Raw genomic sequence first — 27,578 nt, 5'->3', positions numbered from 1 at the left:
CTGCTGAGGTCCCACGGCTGTGTTTGTCACCAAGCACTCCCCTGGCCGTTGTGTTGGACGAGGTTCCGGAGTCCCCAGATGGTTCCTTCTGATCACTCCCCCCCCCCCCCAGACTAATGGTCTCCAGGGAGAGACTGACCCTGGAGTTCTTATTCCATAATTTTCTCTCACAAATGTTATTTTTATTTTATTTTTTAAATATTATATTTATTTGAGAGAGAGAGCGAGCGAGAGAGCACACGGACGGTGGGGAGGGGCAGAGGCGGAGGGAAAAGCAGACTCCCCACTGAGCAGGGAGCCTGACGCGGGCTTGATCCCAGGACCCTGAGATCATGACCTGAGCTGAAGGCAGACAATCAACTGAGCCCCCCAAATGTTATGTTTGAAGACACCCAAGTTTCAGGGCTTGTTGCTACGCCCTGTGAAAGCACCTCCAACCTTGAATCCCAGGCGTGCTTGGGGGGCTGACCCAGCTCAGTGCGCAGTGTAATGACACTGAGGTGAGCATTTGCTCTGTGAAAGACAGGCTCGCATGTTTCCTTAAGTGACCCAGGGACGGGTGGCCGGCTCTTCTCGCTTCTCCTTACACAAATAAACGGTAACCATGCAAGATTTCCTTTTTGAACGTGGAATGTGAGAGTCTGTGTCTCATTTAAATTAGCACAGGAAGTGAAAGAAGCAAACCACAGCTCCCAGGCTATAGTAGAAACTGGATTTTAATATAATCTTCAAGTCTAGCATTTGCTATTTACAACAAATAAATATTGCCCCTCCCCAAGCGGTAAACTTTGTTTTGTTTTTGCCTTTTATACAAATATTCAACACCCCCCCCCTTCCCCCAATTCTCCTTTCCCACTAACCCCCGTCTCGCGTGGTCTCGTGAAGCCCAGGGCGCAGTGGTGAACGGCACTTGCAGTGTCATGAGAGTCCACGGCAATGGGACTCGGCTGAGACCGTCCTCACTCACCGGCTGAAGAGTGGGATCTGTGAAGAGGGTCCCCCTCCTCCTCTCCTGGGGGAGGGTTGGGCGGGGGTGGGTGAGACTCCCTCGCTCTGTTGGCCCTGACGGTGGAATCTTTGGTGCAGCCTGGGAAAGGCTAGCATGGTGGAAAGAGGGCCCGGGACCCGAGAAGGGCACGGGCCGGTGCCCGTGGGCACGAGGAGAGAAGTGCAGTGGTCAGACCCAGTGGATGAATGGGTGCCCTGGGGTGCCCGTGGGCACAGATGGCAGTGACCCCCACCTGAGTAGGTGTGAGGGAAGCCCGCAGAGGGCAGAGCCCAGCAGCATGCAGGGCTCCCTGCCCATCGGCAGTGCTCCTTGGCAAAAGTCAGCTAGTCCTCTGGTTCAAGAGAGCAGAAGGCACCTAAGGCAGCGAGTGGTCCACGGGAGGCCAGGTCAGCCTAGCAAACAGTAGGCGTCAATCCCGGCAGCAGGAAAGGTTCAGGGTGAAGCTGGAGTCTGGGGGTGGCCTGAGCTGGCAGGTCAGGCAGAAGGCGCCCGCCTGGCCCGGGCCACTGGAGTCTCTAAGTGCTTAGTCACCCAGCCAGCCAGCCCCTGACAGCGGTCCTGTGGCCAGCCAGCACTAGGGACTAATCAGAAGATGCCCTTGGCAATCTTGAGTCCCTTCTGCTTCATGCGAGGAAGAGTTGAGCTGGCGCCATGCCTGACCTTTGCCCCCTTTGTGAAGGTCCGTTTCTTTAGGACAAAGTCATAGTTGGCGGTGGAGTTCATGGCATAGAACACGTTGGCGTTGTCAGGGATCTTCAGCTCTGCGGGGAGAGGGCGGAGGGAGAGTCAGTGATGCTTGCAAAGGGGGCCCCACAGAACACCCACCACTTGAGGGCCCCGCTAGGGCAGGCCTGAGCCAAAGACCTGAGACCCCCAATCCAACCTCAGGAATTCTGATGACCCCTCTGAATGACGCCTGCCGAGGGGACTGCTGGGCACTCAGGAAATCCAGTGACTCTTGTTTAAAAAGGGACTCTGACTCCACAAGTCCCCACCTCGGTCTGGAGTTGGCAAAGGGCCATCCATCTCACCCCCTGCTGCCATCACTGACCACGCTCTCGAGCTGGAAGCAGCTTTCTAGAATCCAGAACACCTCCCCTAAGCCCTGCCCTACTCAGGACCAAGGTTGGGGGCCTAGCAAAGGCTGGGCCTTGCCTCGGTCCTCTGTGCCAGGGCCCAGGAGGCCTCCATGCCCCCTGCGTGGCTCCTCCTCTCCCGTCTGCTGTGGACGGGAGCCTGCTACGGCCTAGACCCACTGAGCTCTTGCCCCTGCCTCACCTTCCCTACCCTGCCCTGGGCCTCAGTCCTCCCGTCCCGGGGGTTGCACCTGCCCTGTTCCCCCCTGTCCCCCACCAAAATGGTGCGAGAAGGTGAGAGGTTCAGGAGACAACTTCGGGGGGTGCTGGGGGTCACTATACATTGTCTGGGCTCACGGCTGACAGCTCAGAGCAAAGAAGAGCACGTGCCTCCAGATGCACGTGTGGATTAACCCCTGCTCATTATCTCCCTCGTGGGGGGAGGAAGGCGGGACGGCGGAAGGGCCGAGCTCGAGCTTTCCGACCCCGTCATCCTGCTCCAAGTCCGTGCTGCCCCTGGGGTCCGGCGCTTTCCTGGCTCTCACCCACTGCGCTGGGCCCTCAGAGCCTGTGCTTAATGTCTGCTGTGGTCTGAATGTTTGTGTCCCCCCAGACTTGTGTGGGAATCCGCACGCCCAAAGTGATGGAGCCTTCGGGCCGTGAAAAGGTCTTGGGAGTGGAGCCTCAGGAATGGGACTGATGCCTGATAAAAGGGGCCCCCCACCAAGAGGCCCCTCGCCCGTCTACCACGTGAGGCCACAAGGAGAAGGCGTCTGTATGGCCCCTGGAAGACGGCCCTCGCCAGAACCTGACCATGCCAGCACCCTCCTCATGCACTTGCAGCCCCACCACTGTGGGACAGAAATCTCGGGAGTTGACCAGCCCCCCAGCCTATGGTGGGTTGTCAGGCAGCCCCAGCGGACGGAGACAATGTCACATGCGCGTGGGTTATAACATAGTTGAGGCTCAGGTCCGTGGCTAGCAAGATTCTTTCTGAAGCACGTATTTCCCATCTCAGCCAGGGTGCTCCTGTGAATGGCCCATGGGCTTGGCCATCTGGCTGCCTGGCCCAGAAGAAAAGCCTTTTCTCTTCACTCCTTGGTGCTGCTAGCTTTGAATTAGGTCTCCCGCAGCCTGTTCACATCCAGCCAAGGGCATGCACATGCCAGGGGCCGGTGAGGAGGCTGCCCCGGGGCAGGGCAGCACCCGCACAAGGCTGCCCGCCTCCACCATGGCAGCTTGTGCTCTGGGCATGCCCGTGGGCTGTGGGCCTGGGGCTGGGGCGTGGACCTGGGGCTGGGGCATGGGCCTGGGGCTGGAGCTGGACTGTGGGCCGTGGGCCTGGGGCTACGGCGTGGGCCTGAGGCTGGGGCATGGGCTGTGTGGGTCTGGGGCTGGGCTGTGGGCCTGAGGCTCGAGGGCATGGGCTGTGGGCCTGGGCCTGGGGCGTGGGCCTGGGGCTGAGGCTGTGGGCCTGGGGCTGGAGCTGGGCTGTGGGCCTGGGCCTGGGGCTGGAGCTGCGGCGTGGGCCTGAGACTGGGCTGTGGGCCTGAGGCTGGGCTGTGGGCCTGGGGCTGGAGCTGGGCCTGGGGCTGGGCGGTGGGCCTGGGGCTGGCCTGAGGGTCTGGGCCTGGGGCTGGGGCGTGGGCCTGGGGCTGGGGCGTGGTGTCGCGTCCCCACAGCCCGCCCACCTGGCCCCCCGACTTACTCCGATCGTCGGAAATAACCTGCACCAGCTCGTAGTCGTCTGGCTCATCCTCGTCCAGGTTGTGTTTGTCCATGGCCTTGCGGATCACGGCCGGAGCCTTATCTTGGCTGGTTACCTAGATCGGGAAGGGGCAGACCGTCAGGGCGAGGGGCCTGGAGCAGCCCCCTCGGAGTGCAGCCCCAGGGACCTTTGGAGTGGCCTGGCCCTGCATACAAAGGCCCAGCTTTTGGCTGCAGCTGGGTCCATGGGGGCCTCTCCCCCTCGTCCTGCCCCGGGAGGCCTCCATGCAGGGATGGGGGGCCTGTCCCAACTGTTCCTGCCCCCCAATCTCGTACAAGCCTGCTACCTCCTCCCATGCCACCTTGGAACCCTGCCTGCGCCTGGGGGCCGCTCCCCTCGAGCCCGCCCCTGCAGGACAATGGGATCAATGAACCCAGGGAAAAGACAGCATCTAGTTCCAGCCCTGGAGGCAAGAGAGGAGCTGGCCAGATGCCCAGGCGCTGCGTCTGTGCCAGGCCTGCACTGGCTGGAGGCTGCCGTGGTGGTCAGCACAGGCCAACCCATCCCGCCTTGACCCCAAAGGCCAGCGTGCAGACAGGCCTTGGACATGGAGTCATACAGCCGACTGTTAACGACAGTCGGGCTAGGTCCTGGTGGGCAGGAAGCTCAGCACAGGGTGGCTGTGTCATGGGGCACCTGACCCAGTGTGAGCGGATGGGGGGCCTTCGCGGAGTGCACATGGCTGCTCTGCAGTGAGTTCTGGAACGTGAGAAGAGTCGCTCTCCCCCCTCCCCAACCAAACACACACAGTGCCTGGAGACAAAGCCCCTTGGCTTGATAAGCCCTGCACGACATCCATGGTCTGACGCTGCCGGCCACCCCCAAGGCCACCAGCCTGGCCTGGTCACAGCCTCCTCGCGGGCCTCCCTGCACTTCCTGGCCCCAGCCCACCCCCACAGAGAAGCCCAAAGTCCCCAAGGCCCACCCTCTGCTCCAACCAACGGGAGCTTCTGTCTTCCTCCGAGGAGATCCACACCCAAGCCCTGGGCCCTCAACCTCGGGCCTCCTGTTGCTCTTCCAACCCCCGGGCCTCCCTGCCTCCCCGTGTCCCCTCAGGCGCCTTCTCGGTGAGGCTCTCCCTGGCCCTGGCTCTCTAGGGAAGCTTCTCGATCATCCCCGCTGACCGTCTGTCCTTCCCGCCCCCCTGGCAGGTTAGGCGGCGCACGGCGGGCGCGGGACGGGCTCACCAGGATGCTCTTGTACATGTTGCCGTTGTCCACGTCCAGGCTGACGCGGATGATGCAGCGGTCGCCCACCTGCTGGTTGTAGAGCGGCAGCGAGGCGCCGCAGCCGCAGACCCCGGACACGGAGCGCTTGTGCGCACGCGCGGCGGCCACAGGCGTGGTGCAGGCTGAGGAGGAGGAGGTGCTGCTGGAGGCCGAGCTGATGCCGGACGTCTCCGGGGACGACTGGGAGGTCGACTCCCAGAACTGCGGGGATGGCACGATCAGCAGGAGCCCCGGACCCTGCAGGGCGCCCGGGCCAGCGCCCGGCACCGGGGCCTCCGGGGAGCTCTGGGTAGGAGCTGGGGCGTCCCGGCCCCTTGCGGGGAGGGCGGGGTGGGGGCCTGGGCCCGGGGAAGGGCCTCGGGGGAGAAGGAGTGGAACAGTCACCTTTTTTTCCTGACCATCGGGGGACTCCGGGACAAAGCTCATGTTGATCTCCTCCACGTCGGAGCTCGAGGAGCCGGCCGAATGGACGCTGAGGGCGTCAGCAAGGTCCCCGCTGCTGAGGTAGGGGCCGCACCTGAGCTGGTCACAGGACTTGGAGTGCGAGCTGCCGCTGGTACTGAGCTCCGTGCTGGGGGCCTGGCGGCTGCACGGAAGGGTCCGCTCAGCTGGGGGCCTCCCCAGGGACACAGCCCGCCCTGCCCCCTCCGCTCCACATTCCAGGCTCTGTGCCAAGTGCTCAGTCCATCACCAGCCCCACATTTGTCCCACATTTGTCGAGTTAGGGTCACCCTATTTCACAGGGGCACGCTCAGCCCGAGGCGCCCCCGAGCCCGCAGGGAGCCCTTCCCGCAGCCCTGGCACTCACTCGCTCCAGCGCTTGACGATGGCCGCGTTCTTCTTGGCCTTGAGCGTGTTGCTGGCCGACTCGGAGGGGGGCTCCAGCTCACAGGACAGGCTGTAGCTACAGGACAGAGGTGCAGCTGTGAGGCCACGGGGAGGCGCACCCAGGCCTCCCTCCCGCAACCTGCCGGCAGCGGAGGTCCGGACGCCCAGAGCCAGTCCGGTGCCGACCAAGCTTGCACAGCACAGCCCGCCGCAGCCGCGCCCAGCTCCTGCGCAGGCGCACCTCTCCGCCTCGCTCAGCCGCTCCATGGCCCGGAACCAGGCCCCGAAGTGCTCCTCGGGCGCGATGCTGTAGTTGTTACATGCCGACTGTAGCAGCTTGATCTGGGCGATCACTTCGAATTCCTGGGGCCAGAGGGAAGGGCAGGTCAGGGCTGGCACGGATGGGGTGCTGGGCGTGGCCTGGGGCCCAGGGCCTCTGGGGCCCCCCTACTCTCTACTCCTGCCCAGGCCCACCCTGTTCTTGGAGCTGGGTCCAGACAGCCCCTCCCAGGAAGCCATCCCTGATTCCGGCCTCCTGCGCCCCCCCTCCAGTGGGAGAGGTCCCAACTCCTCTGTGTATCCGACTCTCCCCACAAATATAACAGGAAGCTGGATGCGGCCAAGTGTTCTACCCGGGCGGGTCTCTGATTTCCACACCCCCGCCAACATGTATGGGCTGCAGCGGCTCACCTTCCTCCTCTTCTCGAAGTTGATCAGTCTCCCCTGTAAGGCAAAGGGCCGGCGACCATCAGAAAGTGTCCCCTTGCCCATGACCGCCCCTCAGCCTCTCTCAGGCTGCACTCCCGAGAGCAAACACCAGGGGGCAGGTGGGCGCACGCACCGGGGCTTAGGGTGGGTCCTAGGATCTGGGGGCCGGCCGGTGGGGGGTGGGCAGAGCCTCAAGGAACCTCTTGCCCCACCGTGGGCACCCCGTGTCTGACCTTGGAGGGCCAGCCCCTCTCCGCCCGTGGCCACTGCCTGAGGGAGGGCTGCGTGCCCCTGGGCCAAACCCTCCTGCAGCTCTAGGCCTCACCAGCTGGGCGCCTAGCTCTTTACTCACTGGTGAGATGGGCAGGTGCCCTGGCCCCTGGGGACGGCTGGGGGCTCTCAGATGCGGTGTGCCCAGCGCTGAGAGCTCAGGGCTCAGTGAGGGGCACCTCCCTCCAGGGCTCCAGGACCCCGGCCCCACTCCCACCCCAGCCGGGCCCCTGGGGCTCACTCACATACAGATAGTCCTTCATCGCGGTGTCCAGCATCACCAGGTCTGTGAGGAACGTGCCCAGGTAGGGAACAGTGCCCTGGATGACACCCTGTGGCATGGGCGTGGGGCCGATGAGCCAGGACCAAGGCTCCCCTCAGCCGAAGTCTCCACCCCAGCCTCTCAGAGCAGCCCGGGGATCTTCAGCTGTCTCCCCAGACTCCCTCCTAGTGGCCACGGATCCCAAACTCCCCTTAGTCACCTTCCAGGCCCGGTATTTGGCAAATCACCAAGGCTCTGTGGTTCCTGGACCTTCCCCACTGCTAAACCCACCCCGGCCCGGTTCTCCCAGGCCTTTGCTCTGGTAGCTGCCCCTGGCACCATCAAGACAGCAGCTGGTCAGGGCACGGCCTCCCAGAGGAGGTCAGGTCTCGCGGGCAGGTCAGGCACTGCAGCAGCAGGGGGCAAGGGCTGGGGGCGACCCCCTCCTCTCCTCACTGGGAGGCCAGCCCCCTGCCTCTCCCAGGCCTCGCACACACTCACCGTCTCCTTTGGCCGTTTCTGGGCTCTCTTGGGGTTCATCTCCAGGGTGGCAAACTTGGAGGTCCCCTCCTGCCAGGTTGAGGACAGGGTCAGTGAGATCTTCCTCTCCTCCCCAGCTTCCCCTCCAGCCGCCCTGACCTTGGGCCTCGGTCACTGGTACACCACTCACTGGGCGGGGGAATGTGGGCCAGCAGCCTGGCCTCCCTGAGCCTGTTTCCTCGTCTGTCGAGTGCAGGTGGGCACGACCCCCGCCTCCTGGGGGTCTCCAGGCACTCGACATCCCATGCCTGTTCCTGCTGCCCTCGCCCGCTCAGGGGTCGGGGCTCCGCACAAAACTCATGAACATTCCTTTTCTCCTGGCACCTCGCTGCTTCCCCACGAGTCATGAGACCAGAGGGACCCTAGGCTCCTCATTCTTCCATTTTCTGAGAGGGGCAGTGACTCGCCCGAGGTCCCAGAGGGACTCAGAGGAGAGCAGGCTCCTCCCTCCTGGCTTGAGACCTGCTCCCGCTAACTGATCTTCTGGCTAATTTGAAGCCTTTGTGGCAAGAGCCCAACAAGACTCCCTGGGATCCATTTGTAGCGTCTGGCCCGGGGCAGAGTCCCCCAGTGCACCCAGAGCTGCCTCCCGGGTCTGCTCATATGGACCCAAGGCTGGGCAACCCCTTTGGGATGTGGCCTCTGGCTCCCCCTGCGGTACCGCATCCCTAGGCAGGCAGGGTGCCCTCCCCTTGAGCTGCAGTGTGGACAGAGGGAGCCCCCCAGCCCTGACCCCATCCACCCACCAGCCTGGAGGAAGCAGGTGACCTGCTAATCCTATGAGCTCACCCATTCCTTCTGGAACACCCCAGCTGCCCCCACCCCATCCCATTACCGGGGCCTCCTGTTCCCCAAACTGTCCCCCACCAGCCACGGACCGAAAAGCCCCCATTCTCCCCGAAGTCCAGACAAGACAGGCCTGGAGTTTTTCAGAGCAACTCCTGCGGAGAACCTCCGTCCTCTGCCCGGCTGTACCTTGATGAGCAGCTCTCTGCTCAGAGAATAGTTGTTCTCATCCGAGAAGATCTCCGATAGCTTCTGGAAGATTCGGAAGCTGTCCCTGCGGGAAGGAAGGACAGGCTTGGGAATGGCGCACGTGGCTGTGCGTGCTAATCCACTTCATTTTAGAGCCTAAGGCCCCAAACTGCCCGGCTGGGTGCGCTCTGCGGGCCCGGGGAGGGGAGCTCTGTGTGTGGGGGTCTGTTCTGACCCGTTTTGATTTTAAGTGGACAGAGTGGTGTGGCTGCCGAGTAAACACAGGAAAATCTCCAGTGTGGCTCAGTCTAGTGGCTGACAGGTAAGGAAACTGAGTCCCAAGGCAGAACTGCTGGCCTAAGGCCAATGGACCCTCGGAGGCCCCACCAGCAGGCCTGGCCCAGGATTCACTGCTTCCTGGCAGGTCCCGGGTCACCCTGGAGCTCCTGCCGAGAGAGGCTGGCCCACCTGGAAACTTCTTCCCACGTCTTCTTCAGCCGGTGGATGGAGTTGCTCTGTAGGGCTGACAGGATGGCGTAGAGTGACGAGAAGTTCTTGAGGACGCGGCACTCCTGGGGGAGGAAAAGAAGGGCCGAGGTGTGACTGCGGTCCCCGCAGCCAGGACCTCCCGTCCTGGGGGCGACGGATGCCCGCAGAGCCCCGAGAGCATCCCCTGGGCCCCGGTAAGCAGCACTCCCGGGAGAAGGAGCCGAGCTCAAGCCACGGGAGGAAGTTACGGGGGAGAGATCACCGGGGCAGTGGGATGTGCAGGCCGGAGTGCCCCTGGGAAGGAAGGCTGGGGTCTCTGCGGGGCCCAGGACCATGGTCCAGCACCCTGAGGCCAGATGAAGTGAGACAGGGGCTCCCCGAGGCCCCCTCGGAGGCGTACCCTGGCCACCTCGATCCAGTGCTCCACCACCCTGGCCCTGTCCCGGGCCGTGACACTCCGGTCCCCCAGGCAGGTGGTGATGACGCAGTTGGCCACGTTGTTGAACTGGGTGACAGTGGCCCGGACGCTGGGAGCCAGGTGTTCCTTGCCCTTCTTGTCCCTCTGCGACCAGATGGAGCCCAGGCAGTGGTAGGGCACCACCTTCTTGAACAGCTCCTGGGGACCAGGGGGAGAGTCACCAGCTGCCACACCCCCGAGCTCAGCATGCGGCTCGAGCCTTGCAGGGCTGGCAGGGGGTGTGTCTGGGCTTTGTCCTCTGCCTACCACGGGCGCCCCGCAGAGGAGGGACCCAGGAGGACGCGCTGGAGGAAAGAGTGTGGCGTTTTTAGCAGCCTGTCCTCCCTAACTCCAAGCCCCAGAAGGTGGCTCACAGCTGCCCATACCGGGTGGCACTTCCAGCTCCCCCATCATGCCTCACTTCTGCCCCGCCCAGATGCACACTCGCTGCGGGGGCCACACCTACAGGCTCTGCTGCCTGCCATAACTCTGGTACACAGCAGGTGCCTAATAACTGGCCGATCGAGGGGCTGACTGTGGAGCTGGATGCACTCAGGGAGATCCACTCCTCACCATGTGGGCCAGGCCCCGCCCAGCCTGCAACTGTCCCGCACCACGTAATCCACAGTCGCTGTGTGGACGGCTGGGGTGCGGAGGGTCCCATCTCTACGTCCACAGTCCAGAGATCACACAGTGAGTCCTGGTGGAACCGGGATACGGACCAGGACATCCGCTCTGGACCGGGGGATGTCAGGGAATGGACCAGAGGCCGGAGGGAGGTGCGCCCCTGCCCCGCCCTGCCCTGCCCTGTCCTGCCGGGGAGAGGTGCTCACCGCATCCATCAGGGTAAACTGCTCTGCCACCAGGTCGGGAGGGAAGGCCAAGAGGTGAGGCTTCTCATTCAGGCCATTTTCTGCAGCCACAGGTGAAGGCCAGGGAGGCCCGGGTGCTGGAGCTGCCTCCAGCTCGAGAGTTTGTGACAGAGATGGTTTGGGCTCTGGAGCAGGTGCCAGGGCTGCCTCCGGCTCTGGGGTGGGTGTCGGGGCTGCCTCGAGCTCTGGGGTGGGTGCCAGGGCTGCCTCGGGCTCTGGGGTGGGTGCCGGGGCTGCCTCAAGCTCTGGGGTGGGTGCTGGGGCTGCCTTGGGCTCTGGAGCAGGTGCTGGGGCTGCCTCGGGCTCTGGGGTGGGTGCCGGGGGTGCCTGGAGCTCTGGGGCAGGCAGGAGAGTTGGTGCTAAAGCTGGCTCTAGTTCTGGAGCTGTTTTTAGAACTGGCGCTGGAGCTGGAGCTGGAGACAGAGCTACAGGAGGAGAGAAGTTTCCATGTGCCTTTGCAGAGACAGAGCCCAGGCCAGGGGCGCCCAGAGAAGCCACAGCCAGGAAGGAACCCTCCCCAGGACGTCTCCCCGACTGCCTTCTACCCGCTGGGTGCTCTGAGCCCAGTCCTTGCTCCTGGCCCCACACCAGCCTCCTGGGGCTCCTCCCTGTGGGGCCGGCACCGACCCATCCCTGCACACCGCACGCACCCAGCCCCAGCCTCCTCACCCTCGGGCTCAGCCTCCGGGGGCCCTGCGTGCTCCAGCTGGGCCAGCAGAAGGTGGGCACGGCGCTCCAGGTCAGAACCAGGCATGTTGAGCTGCACGTAGGCCACCAGCTGCTTGAGGCAGGGAAAGTCTGGGGGCTGACAGAAGTCCTCCGAGTACTGGTCCAGCCAGGTGCCCAGAATGGAGGAGATGGCACTGGAGGTAGGCGGACAGGGAGCAGAGTCAGTGCCTGGCCTTTCCTTGCACACGGCCCCCTGCCACACCCCTGGGGATGCTCCGTCCAGAGGCCAGGCCCGCCCAGCCTACCCCCACCGCCATCCATGCAGGGGCAGGTCCAGCCAGCAGGTGCAGCCGGCAACTCCACGGGAGGGAGCCCTCCATCACTGCTGTGAGCACCCCTGCCTTCCTCAGGGGAGCCTGACCCACTCCTCTGTCTGTCTGGGTCCCTCCCTGCTGCACTGGAAACTCCAGGAGGGTCGGGGGGGGGTGGTGTCTGCTCTGTCCCGGCCCTGGTGCACACAGTAGGCCCTGCAGAGGCCTGTGAGGGAGGACGGAACAGGCAGCGTCCCTCTGCCCAGCCTGCCCGGGCTCTCACAGCCCCTCGACCCCCAGCTCCTGCTCCGACGGCTGCCTGACGCCCTTTCAGGCACGTGGGGTCTCCTCTTCTCAGCAACACTATTCTCGGGAACTGCTGTCCGGCCTGTCCAGGCCCCACGTGCAGCTGGCCTGGGAGACCGAGGCGTGAGGCCCCTGCATGAGCAGGTGGCCCCCGGATCGGGTCAGGACACGCAGGGCTGGGGTGGGCAACGGACAGGACACACTCCCCTCAGGGCCCAGCCTCAGCCCCCAGCCTCCCCTCTGCTCCCTAAGCCCCGGGACCGCAGCCCCAGCTGTCTGACTCCTGTCCTTCTGCAGGAGAGGCCCCCACACCCCCGTCCTCCAGCAGCAATCACGAGACGTGTGGGGGCCAGGGCTCTGCCCGGCACCCCCGGCCCCGCCGAAGCCCCGCATGTCCCCCACCTGGGACACAGGGGACCCTCCCATCAGACCCAAAGTCCACTCACTTTTTCAACTGGTCCTGGGGTCCGCCGTCCTCGTCAGCATAAGGGAGGATGCATCCGTATCTAGAGGAGGCCGTGAGGGCGTCACGTCTACCGTACCTGCTATGATGTCTAGGGTTACCGGCTGACTCCCCGACTAGAACGGAAGCCCGGGAGGGCAGGGAGATGGTCTGCCCTGTGCACCGAATTAGGCGACATGTCCAGAAGGGGCTTTATGTCAGAGAGGGGACGCGCCATGCCCGACACACCCAGCCCGCAGGTGAGCGGCGCCTGCCGTGCGGGACAGGGGCCCTGCTCACCTTTTGAACAGCAGGTCCAGGACCTGCTGGGTGGTGGTGAAGGCTCGGTAGGTGCACAGGAAGACAGTGACGTAGGAGAGATCGCTGTCCCGGAAGGCGGGCACTAGGTGCTCCACCAGCTTCTCCAGCGTGCCCGCTTTCACCGTCCGCACCTTACAGGTCTCATACAGCGTCAGCGCGGACTCGTTTTCACACTGCGGTGGGACGAAGGAGGGGCGGGTGGTCAGCGGCAGCACCGTGGGCTGCCAGGAGGGTGGGGGACTGGAGCTCAGACACGCGTCCCCCGCAGAGAAACATGCTCAGCTTTGGAAGCGGAATTTGAGATGGGGAACGACGACAAACACAGACCCGACCCTTCTGGGTCAGCCTGTTAGCCGGAGGAGGAAGCGCATTCCCCGGGTGAGCCCTGGCAAAACATGCCCATTCTAGAGACGAGAAGACAGAGCCTCCTTCTAGGGTGGGGAGATCCTGGGTGTTCGGGCCGCACCGGGGAATGGCTGCGGCAAGGGGGTCACGTCCAGGCCCAGGGCACAGAAGGGCTGAATCGCCGTGACAACTGGCCTCCCTTCTGGAATGTTATGCAGCAGAGCCAGGCCCTACCTCTGACCTGGAGGGGTCACATGGCTGTGCTCCAGGGGACAGTAAACTGTACAGGAGCCTGAGCCTCACGCCTTTGGGGTGAAACTCGCCTTTCTAAGCGTGGTGACGTGGAAGGCTCGCAGGTGTGCAAGGAGGGGCTGCCAGCTACTTGAGACAACCGGGGGAAGGAGTTAAAACAGACAGGGGAAAATACAACATCACCTGGGGCCCAATGTGAAGTGGAACAGTAGAAAAGTGTCTTTTCTGATGTTCACGCAGGTATGTGCAGAGCGGTTTTTTTTTGTTTTTGTTTTTTCTTTTTAAGAGAGAGCGAGCGTGTGTGCACGGGCACAGGAGAGGCAGAGGAAGAGGCAGAGAATCCTAGGCAGGCCCCATGCACCCGCAGGGCCGATGCAGGGCTCGATCTCATGACCCTGAGATCATGACCGGAGCCAAAATCAAGAGTCAGACGCTCAACCGACTGAGCCTCGCAGGCGCCCCTGTGCAGTGACCTTGCCCCTGACCGAGCCCAGGCCTAGACAGTGGGGAGGGTGTGGAGGCCCAGGTTCCTTCAGGAGTGGGACTGTGGGGCTCTCAGGCAGGAAGCCACGGGAGGGAGCCCAAAAGAGTGGCCAGAGAGTCTGGAACCTGGCGCCTTCTCAGGGTCCGGGGGGTGGAGGCCCCGCGCCTGCACTCACCCCAAGCCAGCGCTGGCCCTTGTGGGTTCCATGGTGCGCCTGCACCTTTCGCAGGGAGATGGAGTAGATGACCCCGTTGACCAGCTCCTCGCCGATCTCCTGCGTGCAGCTCTGCAGAGACAGTGCCCCATGAGCCTTCCGGTCCCCAGCTGAGACACAGCGTCCACACAAATTCCCAAGCCAGGGTGAAATGGACCGGCAGCTCAAAGGCTCGGGAGTGATGTCAGGGCTGGTGAATGCTGCCCCCAGCCCTCGCCTTCCCACCCCATCAGCCACAAGGTAGGTGTGAACAAGACCAGCCCTCCAGGTTCCTGAAGCTGCCAGCAATCTGCTCACGCCCAGGCGGGGTCACTCCCCCTGCCCCCAAGATAGGTATTGCTGTTTCATCATTTCATAGATGAGTATGTGGAGACTAAGAGAAAGAAAGCCAGTCTAAAGTCAAGCCTGCTGTGGGCAAATGGCAGACCCAGGACCCCCAAGGCCCTCCTCATCTCTCCCCAGCCCATCCTGCCCCCACCCCAGCTGAGTCAGCAGGCATGGGCAGCTCCTCCTGGCCCAGCCCTGGAGTCAGCATCACGGGTCAGGGGCAGGTGCAGGGCATCCCCGACGGCCACACTTGAGGCCACTTCCTTCCCTTTCTGCTCATTCATGCCCTGGTGCCTTCTTGGGCAATAGAAGAGTTCCCAGTTCCCCGTCTGACATCACATGCATGGGGACAGGGTGCAAACAGTGACGGTGCAGGTGTCTGGGCAGATGACTGGGGTGTCACCGGACCCAAAACCATGGGGTTTTGGCTGGGACAAGAAGCGGGATCATCTGGCTGCTCCCTGGACCCTGAGCAGAAAGGAAAGGCCCTTGTTTTAGGCGGCAGTGACCCCTCCCACTGGGCAGGCTGGTCTGGGGGCTGTAACCAAGCCCTAGCTGGCTAAGGCTGCTTAGCCACATGGGCTTGGGCTTCACAGCCCCCTCGCCCATCTGCCCCTGTCCAGGGAAGGGGGAGCTTGCAGTGGGGTAGGGGGCCTCTGAGGGTTTGGGGAGGAGCTGGGAGGTGCCAGCTGGCAAAGGGCCATCAATTGCAAGGTCCATACCAGCAGCTGGGACCATGGGTCACTGCCTTAACCCAAGGTGGGTGTGGAGCTTACGGAAGACCCAGGCCAAAGTGCTAACTCAGCCCACCCACAGCCTTCCCTGAAGCCCTCGGCCTTAGCTGGGCCGTGCTGCACCCCTGTGGTCAGCGACGGGGTGCCAGGGCCTCTCACCTCCTGCCCAGCCCTGTGGGCCACGGGAAGCCAGCTGCCCTCTAGAAGGGCACTTCCTTTGACTTGTGGCCGCCCTCCCACGCTGGGCACTGGACCAAAGGGGAAGCCGCTGCCATCACATTCTCTCTGGAGAGAGCGCCAGCCTATTTCTGGGAAGTTAGCAGGGAACCCACAGGTGGAGGGCCCCCTGAGCGGCACCCCCCACACCCACACCCCTCTAATGACCCAGGCTTGGGGAGGTCCACTGAGCAGGGGAGACGCCTCCCAGAGCAGAAAAGCTGAGACATATGCCCATGTTCCCTCCCCCATCTGAAAGAGCCCTCAGAGGAGACAGGCTGCAGAGACCAGCAGGCCCCCCCGGACGGGGCCCCACCACCAGCTGCCCCCGCCACCCCGGACGGGCCCGGCCACCCTGGCATGTCCTCAGCAGTCCAAGGCTACTTCCCGCAGAGGCCCAGCCCGGGCTGGAAGGGCCTGGCCTTCTCCAGGGTTATTTTAGCCACGCGTGGCCCAGCTGGGAGGAATACTCCGGTTGCGGGCAGTGATCTGGAGGCCCCATGTAGGATGGGCCGCCAGAGGGCCCTGCACTTGAACTCCACAGGCACCTGGCTCCCAGTGGGGCTCCGTCAAGGCCTCTCAGCCAGGCCGGCCACAGCGGGGGCTGTAGACAGGCAGTGGCCATCCCCTGCAGGTCCAGAGAGCAGCCCCCACTCCCGGGCTGAGGGCCTCGCTGTCAGAGCAGCTGGCCTGAGCATCACATGGTCCCCAAGCCCCTCCTCCACCCCGCAGGGGCCCCCTTCTGCCGCCAGTGGGGGGGTGGGGGGCGGGGCGGGATGGCGGGAGCCACACTGCCTGGGACCGGGGGAGTCACCGCCCTGTCACACAGACGCGGAGCTGCTCTGGCGGGCGTCTCAGCACCGCCGCCGCTGGAACAAAAGCAGATCCTCAGAGCAATGCTGAGTGCACGCGCCATGTAAACGGCCTCCCGAGAGATGGCACACGGGCCGGCTCTAAGGCCAGGCCCCGGGCACGGGCAGACAGTGGCGGAGTGGGACATTTGTTTCCTGCTCCTACCCCCTTCCAGGGACAGAGAAGGAAAGCAGCCAACAGTCTGGCATCTGCCCCCCAGGGCCCTCTGGGGCAGGACAGGCAGAGCAGGGTGTGTGCAGGCCCACACGGCTGGGGGGTTCCTGGGGGAGGACGGGAGTGGCCCACCAAACAGATGTCCCCAGGGGAGGCCTCTGCAGGGCGGCCCTTGGCGGACTTCTAGGGGAACAGAAGGCCACAGGGACTGCTGTGTCCTTGGGGGGCCAATGTCCCCAGGGCCCTGGGACCCAGTTGACAGCTGGGCCTCCCACACGCTGCCCGGAATTCCACAGCTTGGGGCAAGGGGAGTGAGGGCGCAGCGGTGCCCCCAGGCCCTGGTAAGCAGAGGCCAACAGAATGGGCACGTATGTGCCCCACACCCTGCTGTCCCTCTGAGTGCAGCCCAGAGCCCCAGGGACAAGAAGGAGAAACGGCCTGGGTGTCATCTGATCAGCCTTCTCAGGGTGACAGCTCAGTAGGGTTCCTGTCCCCAACGGACTGCAGGCCAGGCCCCGTTCTCTCAAGGGAGAATAATGGGGTCGCCAGGGCCCATCCCACCCCCTATTTTGGGATAGACCCGAGGGGCCCCGCTGGCTTGTCCCCAGCCCCCGCCATCTCTCCCAGAAGGCGGCTCGTGCCAGCGCATATGGAGATGGCACCTTCACTCGCATCACCCCTCTGCTCCCCTTGGGTGTATATTCCCCATGGAAGGTACAACAAGGGGCCATAAGGGGCCTCCAGGCCCACAGGTGCATCCTCTGCAGACGGGCTCCTCCTACGGAGACCTGGTCCAGGGCTGGGGCACATGGAGAAGGGCTCGAGCTTGCACCACGGGGTCCTCCTGTCTCTTTAGGCCGCATGTAGAGCCCCGGTCCCACTCGGGTGGGGCGGGGGTGGCTCCGACCACAGTGCTTGCACGTGCATCAGATGGGTCCTTACTGTACCCCACTGAGCCACTGCCCAGGGCCACGGAGTCACAGAGGCCACCCCAGGCCCTCACCTGGACGGACACTGGTCAGCACCCTGCAGCCCTGGGCACCCAGGAAACAGGAACGAATGATGCTGGGCACACCTGCCGACCACAGCCCCCAGGAGGTGCTGAAAGACACCCAGCAGGGAAACCCTCAGGGCCCCTACGGAGAGGGCGGGACTCCTAAAACTGCCGAAGCCAGACCTGCAGCTTCCCGACTTTTTGGCTTTTTGCTCAAATGAAGGAGCCGCAACGGGAGACAGACCAGAGGGCCTGACCAGCCCTCCTGGGATCTGAGGCTCCTGGGACAGTTTAACTGTGGCATCCCACAAACATTTGTAGAGTGGAAACCAAGGCCCGTGGCTGCAGGTCTGGGCTGAGGAGAGAACCCAGGACTTCTCAAGTCCAAGTCCCGATTTATCTCTTAGACCATAAGCTACAACAAGTAGGGGAAAAGAAAAAGCCTCCTGGTGTGTAGCAGGGCCCTGCCCTTGACCTCTGGTGGGTGTCCTGAGGTGACCCGAGCCTGAGGACACGGACAGGACCAAGTGGGAACCCCGGGTCAGCCCTGGACAGGGGGCGGGCCACACTCCTGGCCCCAGGCACAGAGGCAGCCTGGGCTGGGGACCTGCTGGTTTGCCGGGGCAACAAGGGAGCTCAGTGACCCCAGCTCCTGGAGTTTGGGGACCAGCCTTGCCAAGTCCCCAAAGAGGCTGTCCCCAAGGGCCCTGCCCACCAGCCTGAGCCCAATTACTCATGAGCATGTTAAGAGAAGGAAGGAAGGATGCCCCGGGTGGGGAGGGGCGAAGGGACCTCTTGTCCATCCAAGGCCAGCTCCCCACTGTCAGGCTAGCAGGTCACCACACATCAGGCCTTTGAGGGAGTGTAGCGGGTGACAGCTGAGGAGGAGGGTGGCCCGGTCCCAAAGGGGGTGCAGGGCAGGGCCAGCTGAAGGTCCAGCCCCAAGAGCCACAACCAAGCGTCCACCACCAACCACAGAGTCCAATGTCTGTGGGACCTGCTGGGGGCCAGACTTTTCACACACTCATCACATCTAATCCTCCCAACACCTCGCTTGACAGGTGAGGGAGGAGCTGGGTGGGGAACTCACTCACGTCAGAGGCCCGGAAGTGGCAGCCAGCACAGGGAGTTTAACCTCAGCCCATGAACCTCCCATCTAGGCCCGTCCCCTACCCTGCTCCGCTGTGGCTGCCGCACTCACAGGCTCAGAGCAGAGGCCAGAGGTGGGAAGGCCTTCCTCAGGCGACACCTCTGGTTGGGGATGGCGGGGCCCAGCTTCCTCGCACCTGGCACCTTCCCACGGAGCGGGTGGTTTGCTGGGGTTCCTGCTGTGGGCCCACAGCTCAGCTACAGGAACCAGGCCTGAGAAGCACCAGGCCTGAGTAGCACCATGCCAACCGTGCCGGGCGGCGGGCAGCATAACCCCAAGGCCCAGGGCACGGGCACGCCCCTGGCACCTTGTCAGAAAACACAATCATGGCAGCCGCCACCTGTCTGGCTCTGACACTATGGGGACCTTGTCAAGCTGCCAGTCTCACTCGGTCCTCACCTGAACCCTAGGGGAGGAACTGGTACCAAGCCCATTTTACAGACGAGGATAACCGAGGCTCCGGGGAATGGGAGGACGTCTAGGGCCGTGAGGGGCCACGCCTGCATCCCCCGCAGCTCTCTCCCCTTAGCGCCCCAGCTCTTGACTGGTGTGTGACTCCGCCCCTTGGTTCAAAGGACATTCAGGCTCCAGGTGTGGCAACACAGTGCTGCACGAGCATCCAACCCCTCCCCGGGCCCCCGGAGCGCACAGGCAACACCCACACCCCAGAGCCCCCCCCCCCCCCCACAGGCCCTTGAGCCACGTGCACCTGCCCTGCTCACCAAGCAATCCTCTAGCTCGCCTCCGCTCACTCCCCGCCGCGGGCCGGCTGCGACACCGGCAGGACTGGGACTGCTCCAAGTTCTCTCCTCCTGCACTAGGCTGAGGTTTCAGCTCTGTGCCCGCAGAATGGGAGCGGGGAGAGTCGCTTCGCTAGAGCCGCGTGTCCGGGAACACGGCGTTTCTGAGCCCAGGAGGCTGGAAGCCCGAGCCCGGGACAGGGTGGCCACCGCGAGGTGCTGTGCCCTGGGAGCCGTCTGGGCGGCGGGCCAGCAGCCCCCGGGAGCCAGTCCTTGACTTCTGCGCACAGGGTCCTGAAAGCACCCCCACTGGCTTGCTCAGAGCTGTCCAGGGCCAGTGTGTCATTACTCCAACTCCTTCTACCAGCCGTGAAGACGGGGTCCGAAACACACGTCTGACTTCCAGGTGGGGGATCCACCTGAGCCCCGCCAGTGGAGACCGTGTGGCATGCGTCAGTGTGTCCCACCCACAGAAGGAAGGAGGGCCCAGAACAGCCAGCCTGGCCCCTCTTCCTCTTCTTCTGGGACCCCTGAGGAGTCAAGCAAGAGGGGAACCCCAGGGTCTGTGGGGGCCCAGCAGGTGGCAGTCAGTCCCCTCCAGAACTCCACAGGCCCCGAGGCTGGAGTGTGCAAAGAAGCTCTTCTCCTCACAGATTACAGTCTGCAGCCAGATAAAGACCCCCCACAAGGCTATGCCTCTAGGGCCTCGGGTGTCAAAGGCAAATGAGCCCTGGGGCTTAAACTGAGCGGCCCACAGCGTGATCAGGAGAGCAGACAATCAGGAAGGAGACAGGAGGCTGGGGCGGGGGGGGGGGGGGGTGCGGACTCTCCTATTTATCCCTATTTGAAGAACAGAGAAGCCCTCCTCATTCCATTCCCCCCAGACTGTGCTCAGACCTTGCGCTCACAGGGTCATACGGTGGGGGTCAGAGTCCCAGCTCTGCCCCTTCCCTAGCTCGGTGAGTTTGTGCAATCTAACCTCCAGGGCCTCAGGTGATTCGCCTGTTAAATGGGCAATCCTGACAGCAGAGAGACAAAAATGCATGTAAGTCACTTAGCACAGGGCCTCCCACAAAGTGCTGGCTCTTGTTTGCTATGTTTTTAAACCTCTGGGGTCCAGCTGCAGGCCTGCTCCTTCCCAGGAGCTCTTCCCAGTGTCCTCTGGCCCAGAGGACTTTTGCCTCGCTACCTTTCACATGACCGGGGGGCTCCTGGGCTGCCTGGGCCTGGTCCTGTTGCCCCGACAGCCCCACTGCCTGCCCTCCCGGTGCCCACGCACTTATAATTGCCTCAACAGTGAGCTCTGCCCTAGTCTTCTCTGATCCTTGCAGCGGGCTCGTGCACACAGTAGGCGCCCAATAAAGAACGGCCCACGTTCAAATCCTGGCTGCACGTCCTCCTTAGCTGTGCGTACATTAAGATCAGGGGCTTCACTTCTCTGAGCTCCCATCTACTATAAAGTGGGGTCGACAATACTCTGCAGGGTTGGGCAACGGCAGCTGGAGTGAAGGGGTGGTGCTGCAGCCAGTAGGGGCTACAGACCGAGATCTCCTGCCTGGCCAAGGCAGTGGCCTGCCCAAGGCAAGGGCATGGGCCAGGTGACTTCGAGAAAGCACAGAACCCCTCGGGCTGAGCTGGGTCGGCAGCGACTTGGCTTACGATCACGATGATGAGTGGATGTCCAGATGTGCAAGGACCTCTGTCAGCTCGGAGAGGGAAGGACTGGGTCGAGGCGGGGTAGGGAAATGGGGACGGGGGTAGGGCAGGCAGAAACTCCCTGGTGGTTTCCAGAGAGGACAGGGACCCCAGGCAGGGCTGCTTCGGCTCTGGCATGCTACAGAGACCAGGAAATCAGCTCCAGGATGGGGGGTGGGGGTGTGTTGGCAGGAGGGACAGGGACTTCCCCGTCCCCCCCTCCCCTCGGCCCATGGTAAATGGTCATTGTGTTTGGTTTCCGGCAGTGGCTCCTCTCCTGCCAGGACCCTGGTTTTCCTGCCCCAGCCAGAAGCTTCCCCTTTGATTTCTAAACAGCGGCCATGGCCTGGATCTCAGTGCTGAGGCCGGGTGAGGGAGAGCAGCAGCGAGAGAGGGAGCTGGAGAGGGGGAGGGGAGGCGGAGATGGAGGGAAGGCAGACCCCTGGACAGGGGTCGGGCTCAGTTCCTCTGGGATGCAGACGGACAGAGAGGGAGGAAGAGAAGCAGCAGAGGCCCGCCCCACCCAGGCCAGGAACCTGCCCAGCCCCTGTGAGCGTGCAGGCCAGACCCTCCCAGCACACAAAGCCCAAGCCGCTGCCAGACGTAATGAAAGTCAGATGAGTACTGGGCTGGTGTCAGGGCTCCCACCCCCACCCTCCCTGGGGGTCGCTCCAGCCGCCAAAGACTGGAGCTGTGGGTGGATGAGGGCTGGAGAACTCGCCTGGCCCTGCCACCCGCCAAGCTCAGGAAGAATCTCCCAGGCCCACAGTTCCCCCACCAAGAGCTCCCCCTACCCTCATCCTCCCCCCACACCGGGCATGGAGACATGCTTTATCCTTGGGCAAATACGCATCTAGGCCCTGCCTAGGCACTGGGGTTACAAGAGGCACAAGATCCAGGCTGGCAACCTCCAGCAATTACAAGGTACTGTGGCCTAAAGTGATGAAAGGGGAGGGGGTACCAAGAGGGAGGGGTGCCTAACCAGCAAGGGGCTCAAACTTCACCCTTAAGGCTCTGGCTTGGCTTAGATGTGCGCTGAGGCCCTGGACCCAGAGACGGCCTCTGTCCAGGCCCCATGCCCAGACAGAATGCAGCCAGGGGGCCCATCCCTGGATTCCACCACCTATGTGGCAGTCAGGTGAACAGTCAGATGGGAGGGGGAGGGCACCCCCCCCCACCGTGACCCCATGACCCACTGGGCCCCACTGCCCAGAGCACACCAGAAACAAGAGACCCAGCCCTCACCTAATTATCCCCACCCCCATTCGTGACAGGCACACCCCCTTTTCTGAATCCTCCCGAATCCTTATGAATTCAGGGTGTCGGCATATTTTCTAATCAAGCAGAAATGAGTCACCCCCTTGGCCTGAGAGGCCCTTCTCGCAACCTCGCTGCCTGGACACCTAGCTGCACAGGTTGGAAGCCTGCCTGTGTGCCCTCCACCTCCCTTCTCTGGGCAGCCCTGAACACCGGATCCACGTCTGCCCCCAAGGGGTACCCCTGTAGCCCAACTACCTAGGAGTCTGCCACCCTAACCACTAGCTCACCTCCTGCACCGCGAAGCCTGCCGACTGGTGCAGGCCCTGGGCAGGCGAGGGAGGACTGCGGCCCAGCCCCTGCTGTCAGAAGTTCGCCGGCGTAAACAGACAGTGACAGCCCGCGGGAACAGATCTACCTGGGCCGGGCGCGGGGCCGGCACACCTAGGCTCGGTGGGGCCGGGCACCGGGACAGATACAGGGGGGCACGAAATGCCGGCTCCGGTCCCCAAACGTTTGGACCGTTTGTGCGGCAGCCCCCACGCCCGCCTCGCCGCCCGTGGGCTCGGCGCGAGGAGCGCGATTTCCCTCCCGGTCGGGCTCACCCACCTCCAGGCGCGGCAGGTCGGGGTCGAGCTGCGTGAAGCTGTGCAGCACCACCGGGCAGCTATCGGGGCCGCCCACCTCCAGGCGCACGGCGTCCCACACGCTGCGACTCCGCCGGGAGCCCGGAAACAGTGGCTCGGCGGCGCCCGCAGGCCCGGCCGCCTCGGCCCACATGCGCTGCACCATGGACGGCTCGCGGGTGCGTGGGCGGCCGGCCGGGCCGCGGGACCCGGGGCGGCGCGGGCGGGGGGGCCGGCCCGGCGCGCGGCGGGGGCGGCGGCGGCCAGCGCGGCTCGGCGCTGCCTGCGCTCTGCGCCCGCCGCCCGGCCTCCGCGGAGGTCAGGCCGGGGGCGGGGCCTCGGGGCGGGGCCGGCGACGCGGGGGGCGGGGCCGCAGATGCCGGGGCTTGTGCGCGCGCGCGCGCCCCCGCGAGCCGGCCGACCGTGCCCGGGAGTGCACGTGCGGTGCGTGCTGCGGGGGCCGCGGTTAGGCGCCCTGCGTGGGTGCAGTGCCTGTGTTGCGTGGGTGTTGACACGCGGTCGAGCGGCCCTGGTGTCAGAACTGCCTCCCAGGAATTCCAGTTAAGTCTGGCTCTGTGGCCTTGGATAAATTGCTTAACCTCTCTGAGCCTGTTTCTTCATCGGAGAGGATCTCACCGCGGAACTGATGTGCAGCGCTCGGCCGGTGCCTGCGCCTGGCTGTGTGCTCAGCGCTCAGGCGCGTGTTGATGTGTGTTCGGTGTGTGGGGAGAAGCCCCACCCTTGCTTTGTCTGCGCTATTACCTGTCAGCGCCACAGCCACAGCCGTGCTGAGGAGGTAGGAGCAGAAGGGAGGTGGGGGGTGGGGTAGAACACAACAGATGTCACCGGGGTTGGAGCCTTCCAGACATTCAAGAAAGTAAGGGGTCAAGAGGGACAACTGCCTGCGAGCACCCGTCCCTTGGCTGGTCAGCTGGGGCCACTGGTGGCTTGAGTGCTCAACATCTCAGTGCAGCGGTCAGGCTGGGAGTCAGGCTGCAGGGCTAGGGAGCCCCAGCGACACCTTCTAGAAGCCCGTGAGGTAGAGGGAGGCTGAGCGTTAACAGCAGGGTCAAGAGGGTATTTATAGGTGCATAAATGAATGGGACAGTCCTGCACACCTAACCCACTGCTGGGGCCTTGCCTGGCCGCTGGCCTCAGCCCTCAGCCCTCAAAGAGCCCCAGCCATTGCTGTTAGCAGCCCAGGCAATGCTACCAACCTCACCATAACTCGTCTCCTACCACTGGGCCTCAGTTTCTCTATTTGTAAAACGAGAGGGCAGGACCAGACTACACATTCCATAAGCATATCGTGTGCTCCCACTGTGTGCCAAGCCTCAGATCTCCGCGCATAGTGGGGCCCCAGCAAGCCCCACCCACCAGGGGAGCACCAGCACCATCCAGCCAGCAAGCAAGGCCTTGACAAAGACAGGTAGAAAACAATCTGGCAGTTTCTATTAAGGGCATTAAAAATGCTCTTGCCCTTTGATTCAATGATCCACTCTTAGGAATTCACGCTAAGGACACACACAGAGGGATGAACATGGGTCTCTGGACAAGCATATTTATGGAGACGTGGATTACAGCTCTGCCAAACTGAACCAACTCAAATGCCCTCTGCTAACTCACAGGACCCTTGGCGCCACTGTGCCCCGGGAAACCACGGTGCAGGGCACGCTCGGCTGTAACCACGGACTAGGAAAACCAGGCTGTCAAACATGCTTTGAGACCAGACGCTGCTGCTTTGCAAAAGTGATGGTGGTTATTTCTGAGCAGTGTTGTACATTTTTTTTCACTTCCAGAATTTTCTAATTTTTCTACAATATTTTAATAATCACGCACATGTAATAAATACTGTTTGCTTTTTTTTTTCTTTTTAAGCAAGATAAGTAGATTTAGTTTGGGGTGAGGGTCCCCAGGACGCTGTTTAGGAAGCTTCTGGGCTCTCCCCCCAGGGAGGGTGAGTTGGGGAGGCAGAGTTAGACGAAGGAGGTCCTCACAGAGCAACAAAAGGGTGACCTGGCCACTGGCCACCGCCCTCTGGCTAGAAGCTCCTCTTCCCACTCCTTCTCCTGGGGCCAAGCCCTCAGCGCCTCTCGGAATTCGGAGTGAATCCAGCACCTGCCTGCCCTCACTTATCTCTCTCTGCTCTGCTCTCTTTATCTTCTTCTCCCAGGGAGGGGCCTGGGAAGCAAGCTCAAGCCCATTTTACAGCATGGAAAAGGGCCCATGCAGGCCAAGTGACTCACGAGGGCTGGAGGAATGCACCTGATGTCCCCACCTCTCCAGCCTTGAAGGTCCAGGTGCCGCAGTGGAGGGGCCCAGGTAGGCTGGAGAGGTGAGGAGTGGGGAATTCCAGCACTACCCCTCTCCCCCACCAGCACAGCAGGCTGGGCTGCCTCCCATCCCGGCTGCCCTACCTGCACATTATCTGGGGGGAGGGGGCAGGGTGGCATAGCCTTAGTCGACCAGTCCTTCTGCCTGGTTCCCCCTCCCTGCCTTGTTCCCCCACACCTAACTTTGTGGCTCCCCCGTGGGGTCCTGACAAGCCTGCTTACCACTCCAGCTGCACGCACACATGTGTGTACACGCGGGCACACACACACCACACACACCTTAGTTCCCAGAGCGTTGGTGTAGCAGAGGGCAGGCTGGGACACGGAGATGCCTGGGTTTGCAACCCAGCTCCGCCCTTTTCTTACCGTGTGACCCCCTCTCCCCAGGCAAATCACCTCCGCTCCAAGTTAGCTTTCTCCTGCGTAAGCAGAGCATCACTAAGGAGACAGCACGGGTAAAGCACGTCACACAGGTGCTCGGTGCCCCCACGTCAGACAGGGCAGACTCTGCCCCACACTGTCAGTGACCGGGGTTGCGGTCCATGGGCGCCTCGGGCTCGCAAGACCCTCTCCTGAGCCGTCCCGCGCTTCCCTTCGTAATCCTGCCCCAAAGCTGTGGGGCAGACCCCTCACCACGGGCAGGGGGAGCCCAAAAGAGGGGCCCAGGGCAGTAGGCACCGTCTGATGGGAGAACAAAGTCACCCACGAAGTGTTCTTGCCAGAAACTAACCGCGAATCCAACCGGCCTTCTGCATGTAACTACCATTTGGGGGAGGTCCCCGGGGGAAGAGAGGAACGTGTTAATGAGGATACAAGCCATAAATTCGAAACTGGAGGGATCTCTAAGGGACACACCACCCCGTTTCTTCAACAAATACATTCCAGGGGGAAAAAATAAAGGGGAAGCCATAGATTAAAAGAAAGGTAAGAGATGTCACCAAATGCAACATGCGGATTTTAGATTGTGAGTTGAACAGAGCAACTATTTAAAAAAAAAACACTAAAAACCTAAGGGACAATTGAGATTTGAACAGTGCTGGGTATTTGTTGATATTCAACATCTCCTTCTGGGTGTGATCGTGGTAATGCAGTTCCGGCTAGAGTAACATACTGGAATGTGTATGCCCGGGATCTGCGCAAACATTGTCTGCCGCCGGGGATGGCAGGACGTGAGGGCTGTGAGCGGGGAGCGGAAACGAGTGTCCTCGCACACTGGGAGCATTACAGCTCGGATACATTTATGCACTTTCTCCACTCTTCTGTCTAGTTGGAATTTGCCATTATAGAAATTAGAAAAGGAAAAAGGACAGAGTTTGAGTCTCACCGTGGAAGTCCCTGAGGCTCCCAGCAGCCATCAAGGGAGGGCGACAGTCTCCAGACCACAGGTCATGGCAGTGGACACCTGGCCAGCTTCCCCATTTTCCGTGTTCCTGACCTGCCCCGCGCCCAGGGCCACTCCTAGCATCCTTACAGCAAAGAAGGCTGGGGGCTTCACTTTGGAGGCTGGGAAACTGAGCCACATAGCTCCCACGCAGCTGGAGGCAGCCCAGTGACCTCGGGTGAGTGAAGACCAAGGTTATCACCCCTGCCTTTTGGAAGGTCTGCTGGGAGAAACAGCACAGAACGCTGTAGAAAGTGTGGGGTTATTAGAATTGGGGCCCTCTTCTCATCCCTCATCCTGCTCACAGCTCACCCCACCCCCAGCAGTCCCAGGTTCCCAATCTTTCCCTGGGGAGTGCACCTGCCCTTCCTTGGGGGTCACGAGAAGCCCCGAGAACAACGCTATGCTGTACAGACCGTTCTGCAGCCAGGATGCTCCCCGCAGAGGAAGCTTCCAAGACAGGCTGAGAACTGACAGGGGCTGGAAGCAGGCCACATCCAGCCCACACGTGTGTTTTGTTTGGCTTGCAAAGTATTTTTAAATTTTTGAGCCAACAGTAAAAGGTCAGGTGATTTCATATAAAAATCCACGTTTCTGGCTTCTCCCGTAACTTCAGACAATCCAGCCATATGGGGTCTGTGTTTCCGAGCAACAGGAGGCTGGGTGGGAGCTGACCGGCAGCTGTCTCCTTTGGGCAAGGCTCAGGCCCCACCAGGCCTTCCATCACTCCCTGGCTTGGAAGCCCCCTGAGCAGCCGCCTGTAGTTAAAGGGAGAGGGGTACTGAGGCCAAACCTCTGGGACCCCTTCTCCTTCCTGCTCCCAACCCACCATTGCTCCCACAAGCGTACGGCAGCCAGAGGGGTCTTGACCCTTCAAAAGTGCCCCCACTACCTTCAGGGCAAAAGACCAAACCGCTTGGTGTGGCCCCAGCTTGCATCTGGGGGCCCTCTCTCATGCGCCCAGCCAGGCTCACACAGAATTGCGATGGTCCCCAGCGCCTCGAGCCATCCCCTGTCTCCTGCCTGGCCCCCGCGTACCACCCCCGTCCAGTACATGACAGGTGATTCATATGTGCTGCTCCAGCCAGCCTACAAATCAGGACCCGGCTTTGCCTTGGCACAGGGTCCCGGGGAATGGGGTCTGAGTCCAGCTGCAGTGCTAGGGAGGCCTCAGAACCACAGGGGGGCTCAAGGCAATGTCTAGGCAACCACAGGCCTTGCCCATCACTTCCTCCAACCTGGGCTCGGCCAAGGCCGCAGAGGGTGCTGGTG

General features: G+C 62.6%; 1 protein-coding gene across 4 annotated transcripts; it reads right to left on the bottom strand.

Moving 5' to 3' along the window:
• Nucleotides 1-698: 698 nt before the first annotated feature.
• RALGDS (ral guanine nucleotide dissociation stimulator) lies at nucleotides 699-22,860 on the bottom strand. Of its 4 annotated transcripts, none has more exons than XM_087869232.1 (18): nucleotides 22,576-22,857; nucleotides 13,789-13,899; nucleotides 12,512-12,705; nucleotides 12,216-12,314; nucleotides 11,153-11,346; nucleotides 10,445-10,908; nucleotides 9,555-9,770; nucleotides 9,134-9,237; nucleotides 8,666-8,750; nucleotides 7,652-7,720; nucleotides 7,134-7,220; nucleotides 6,601-6,633; nucleotides 6,152-6,273; nucleotides 5,891-5,986; nucleotides 5,467-5,668; nucleotides 5,041-5,283; nucleotides 3,794-3,908; nucleotides 699-1,770 (listed from the first exon to the last, which is right to left on the bottom strand). In XM_087869232.1, the coding sequence occupies exons 1-18, from the start codon at nucleotides 22,756-22,758 to the stop codon at nucleotides 1,595-1,597; spliced, it is 2,793 nt and encodes a 930-aa protein (XP_087725358.1). In that variant the 5' UTR covers nucleotides 22,759-22,857; the 3' UTR covers nucleotides 699-1,594. The 4 variants fall into 4 exon arrangements, 3 of the variants coding, with proteins under 3 accessions (XP_087725358.1, XP_087725359.1, XP_045627120.2); XM_087869233.1 differs by having other exon boundaries at nucleotides 12,216-12,311; nucleotides 22,576-22,856; XM_045771164.2 differs by having other exon boundaries at nucleotides 12,216-12,275; nucleotides 22,576-22,856.
• Between the last annotated feature and the right edge of the window lie 4,718 nt (nucleotides 22,861-27,578).

This window comes from Ursus americanus, chromosome 18 (genome assembly GCF_024610735.1).
Source record: "Ursus americanus isolate L20-20 chromosome 18, mUrsAme1.1.p, whole genome shotgun sequence".
NCBI classification, from domain to species: Eukaryota; Metazoa; Chordata; class Mammalia; order Carnivora; family Ursidae; genus Ursus; species Ursus americanus.
This window is presented reverse-complemented; position numbering and strand designations above follow the sequence as displayed.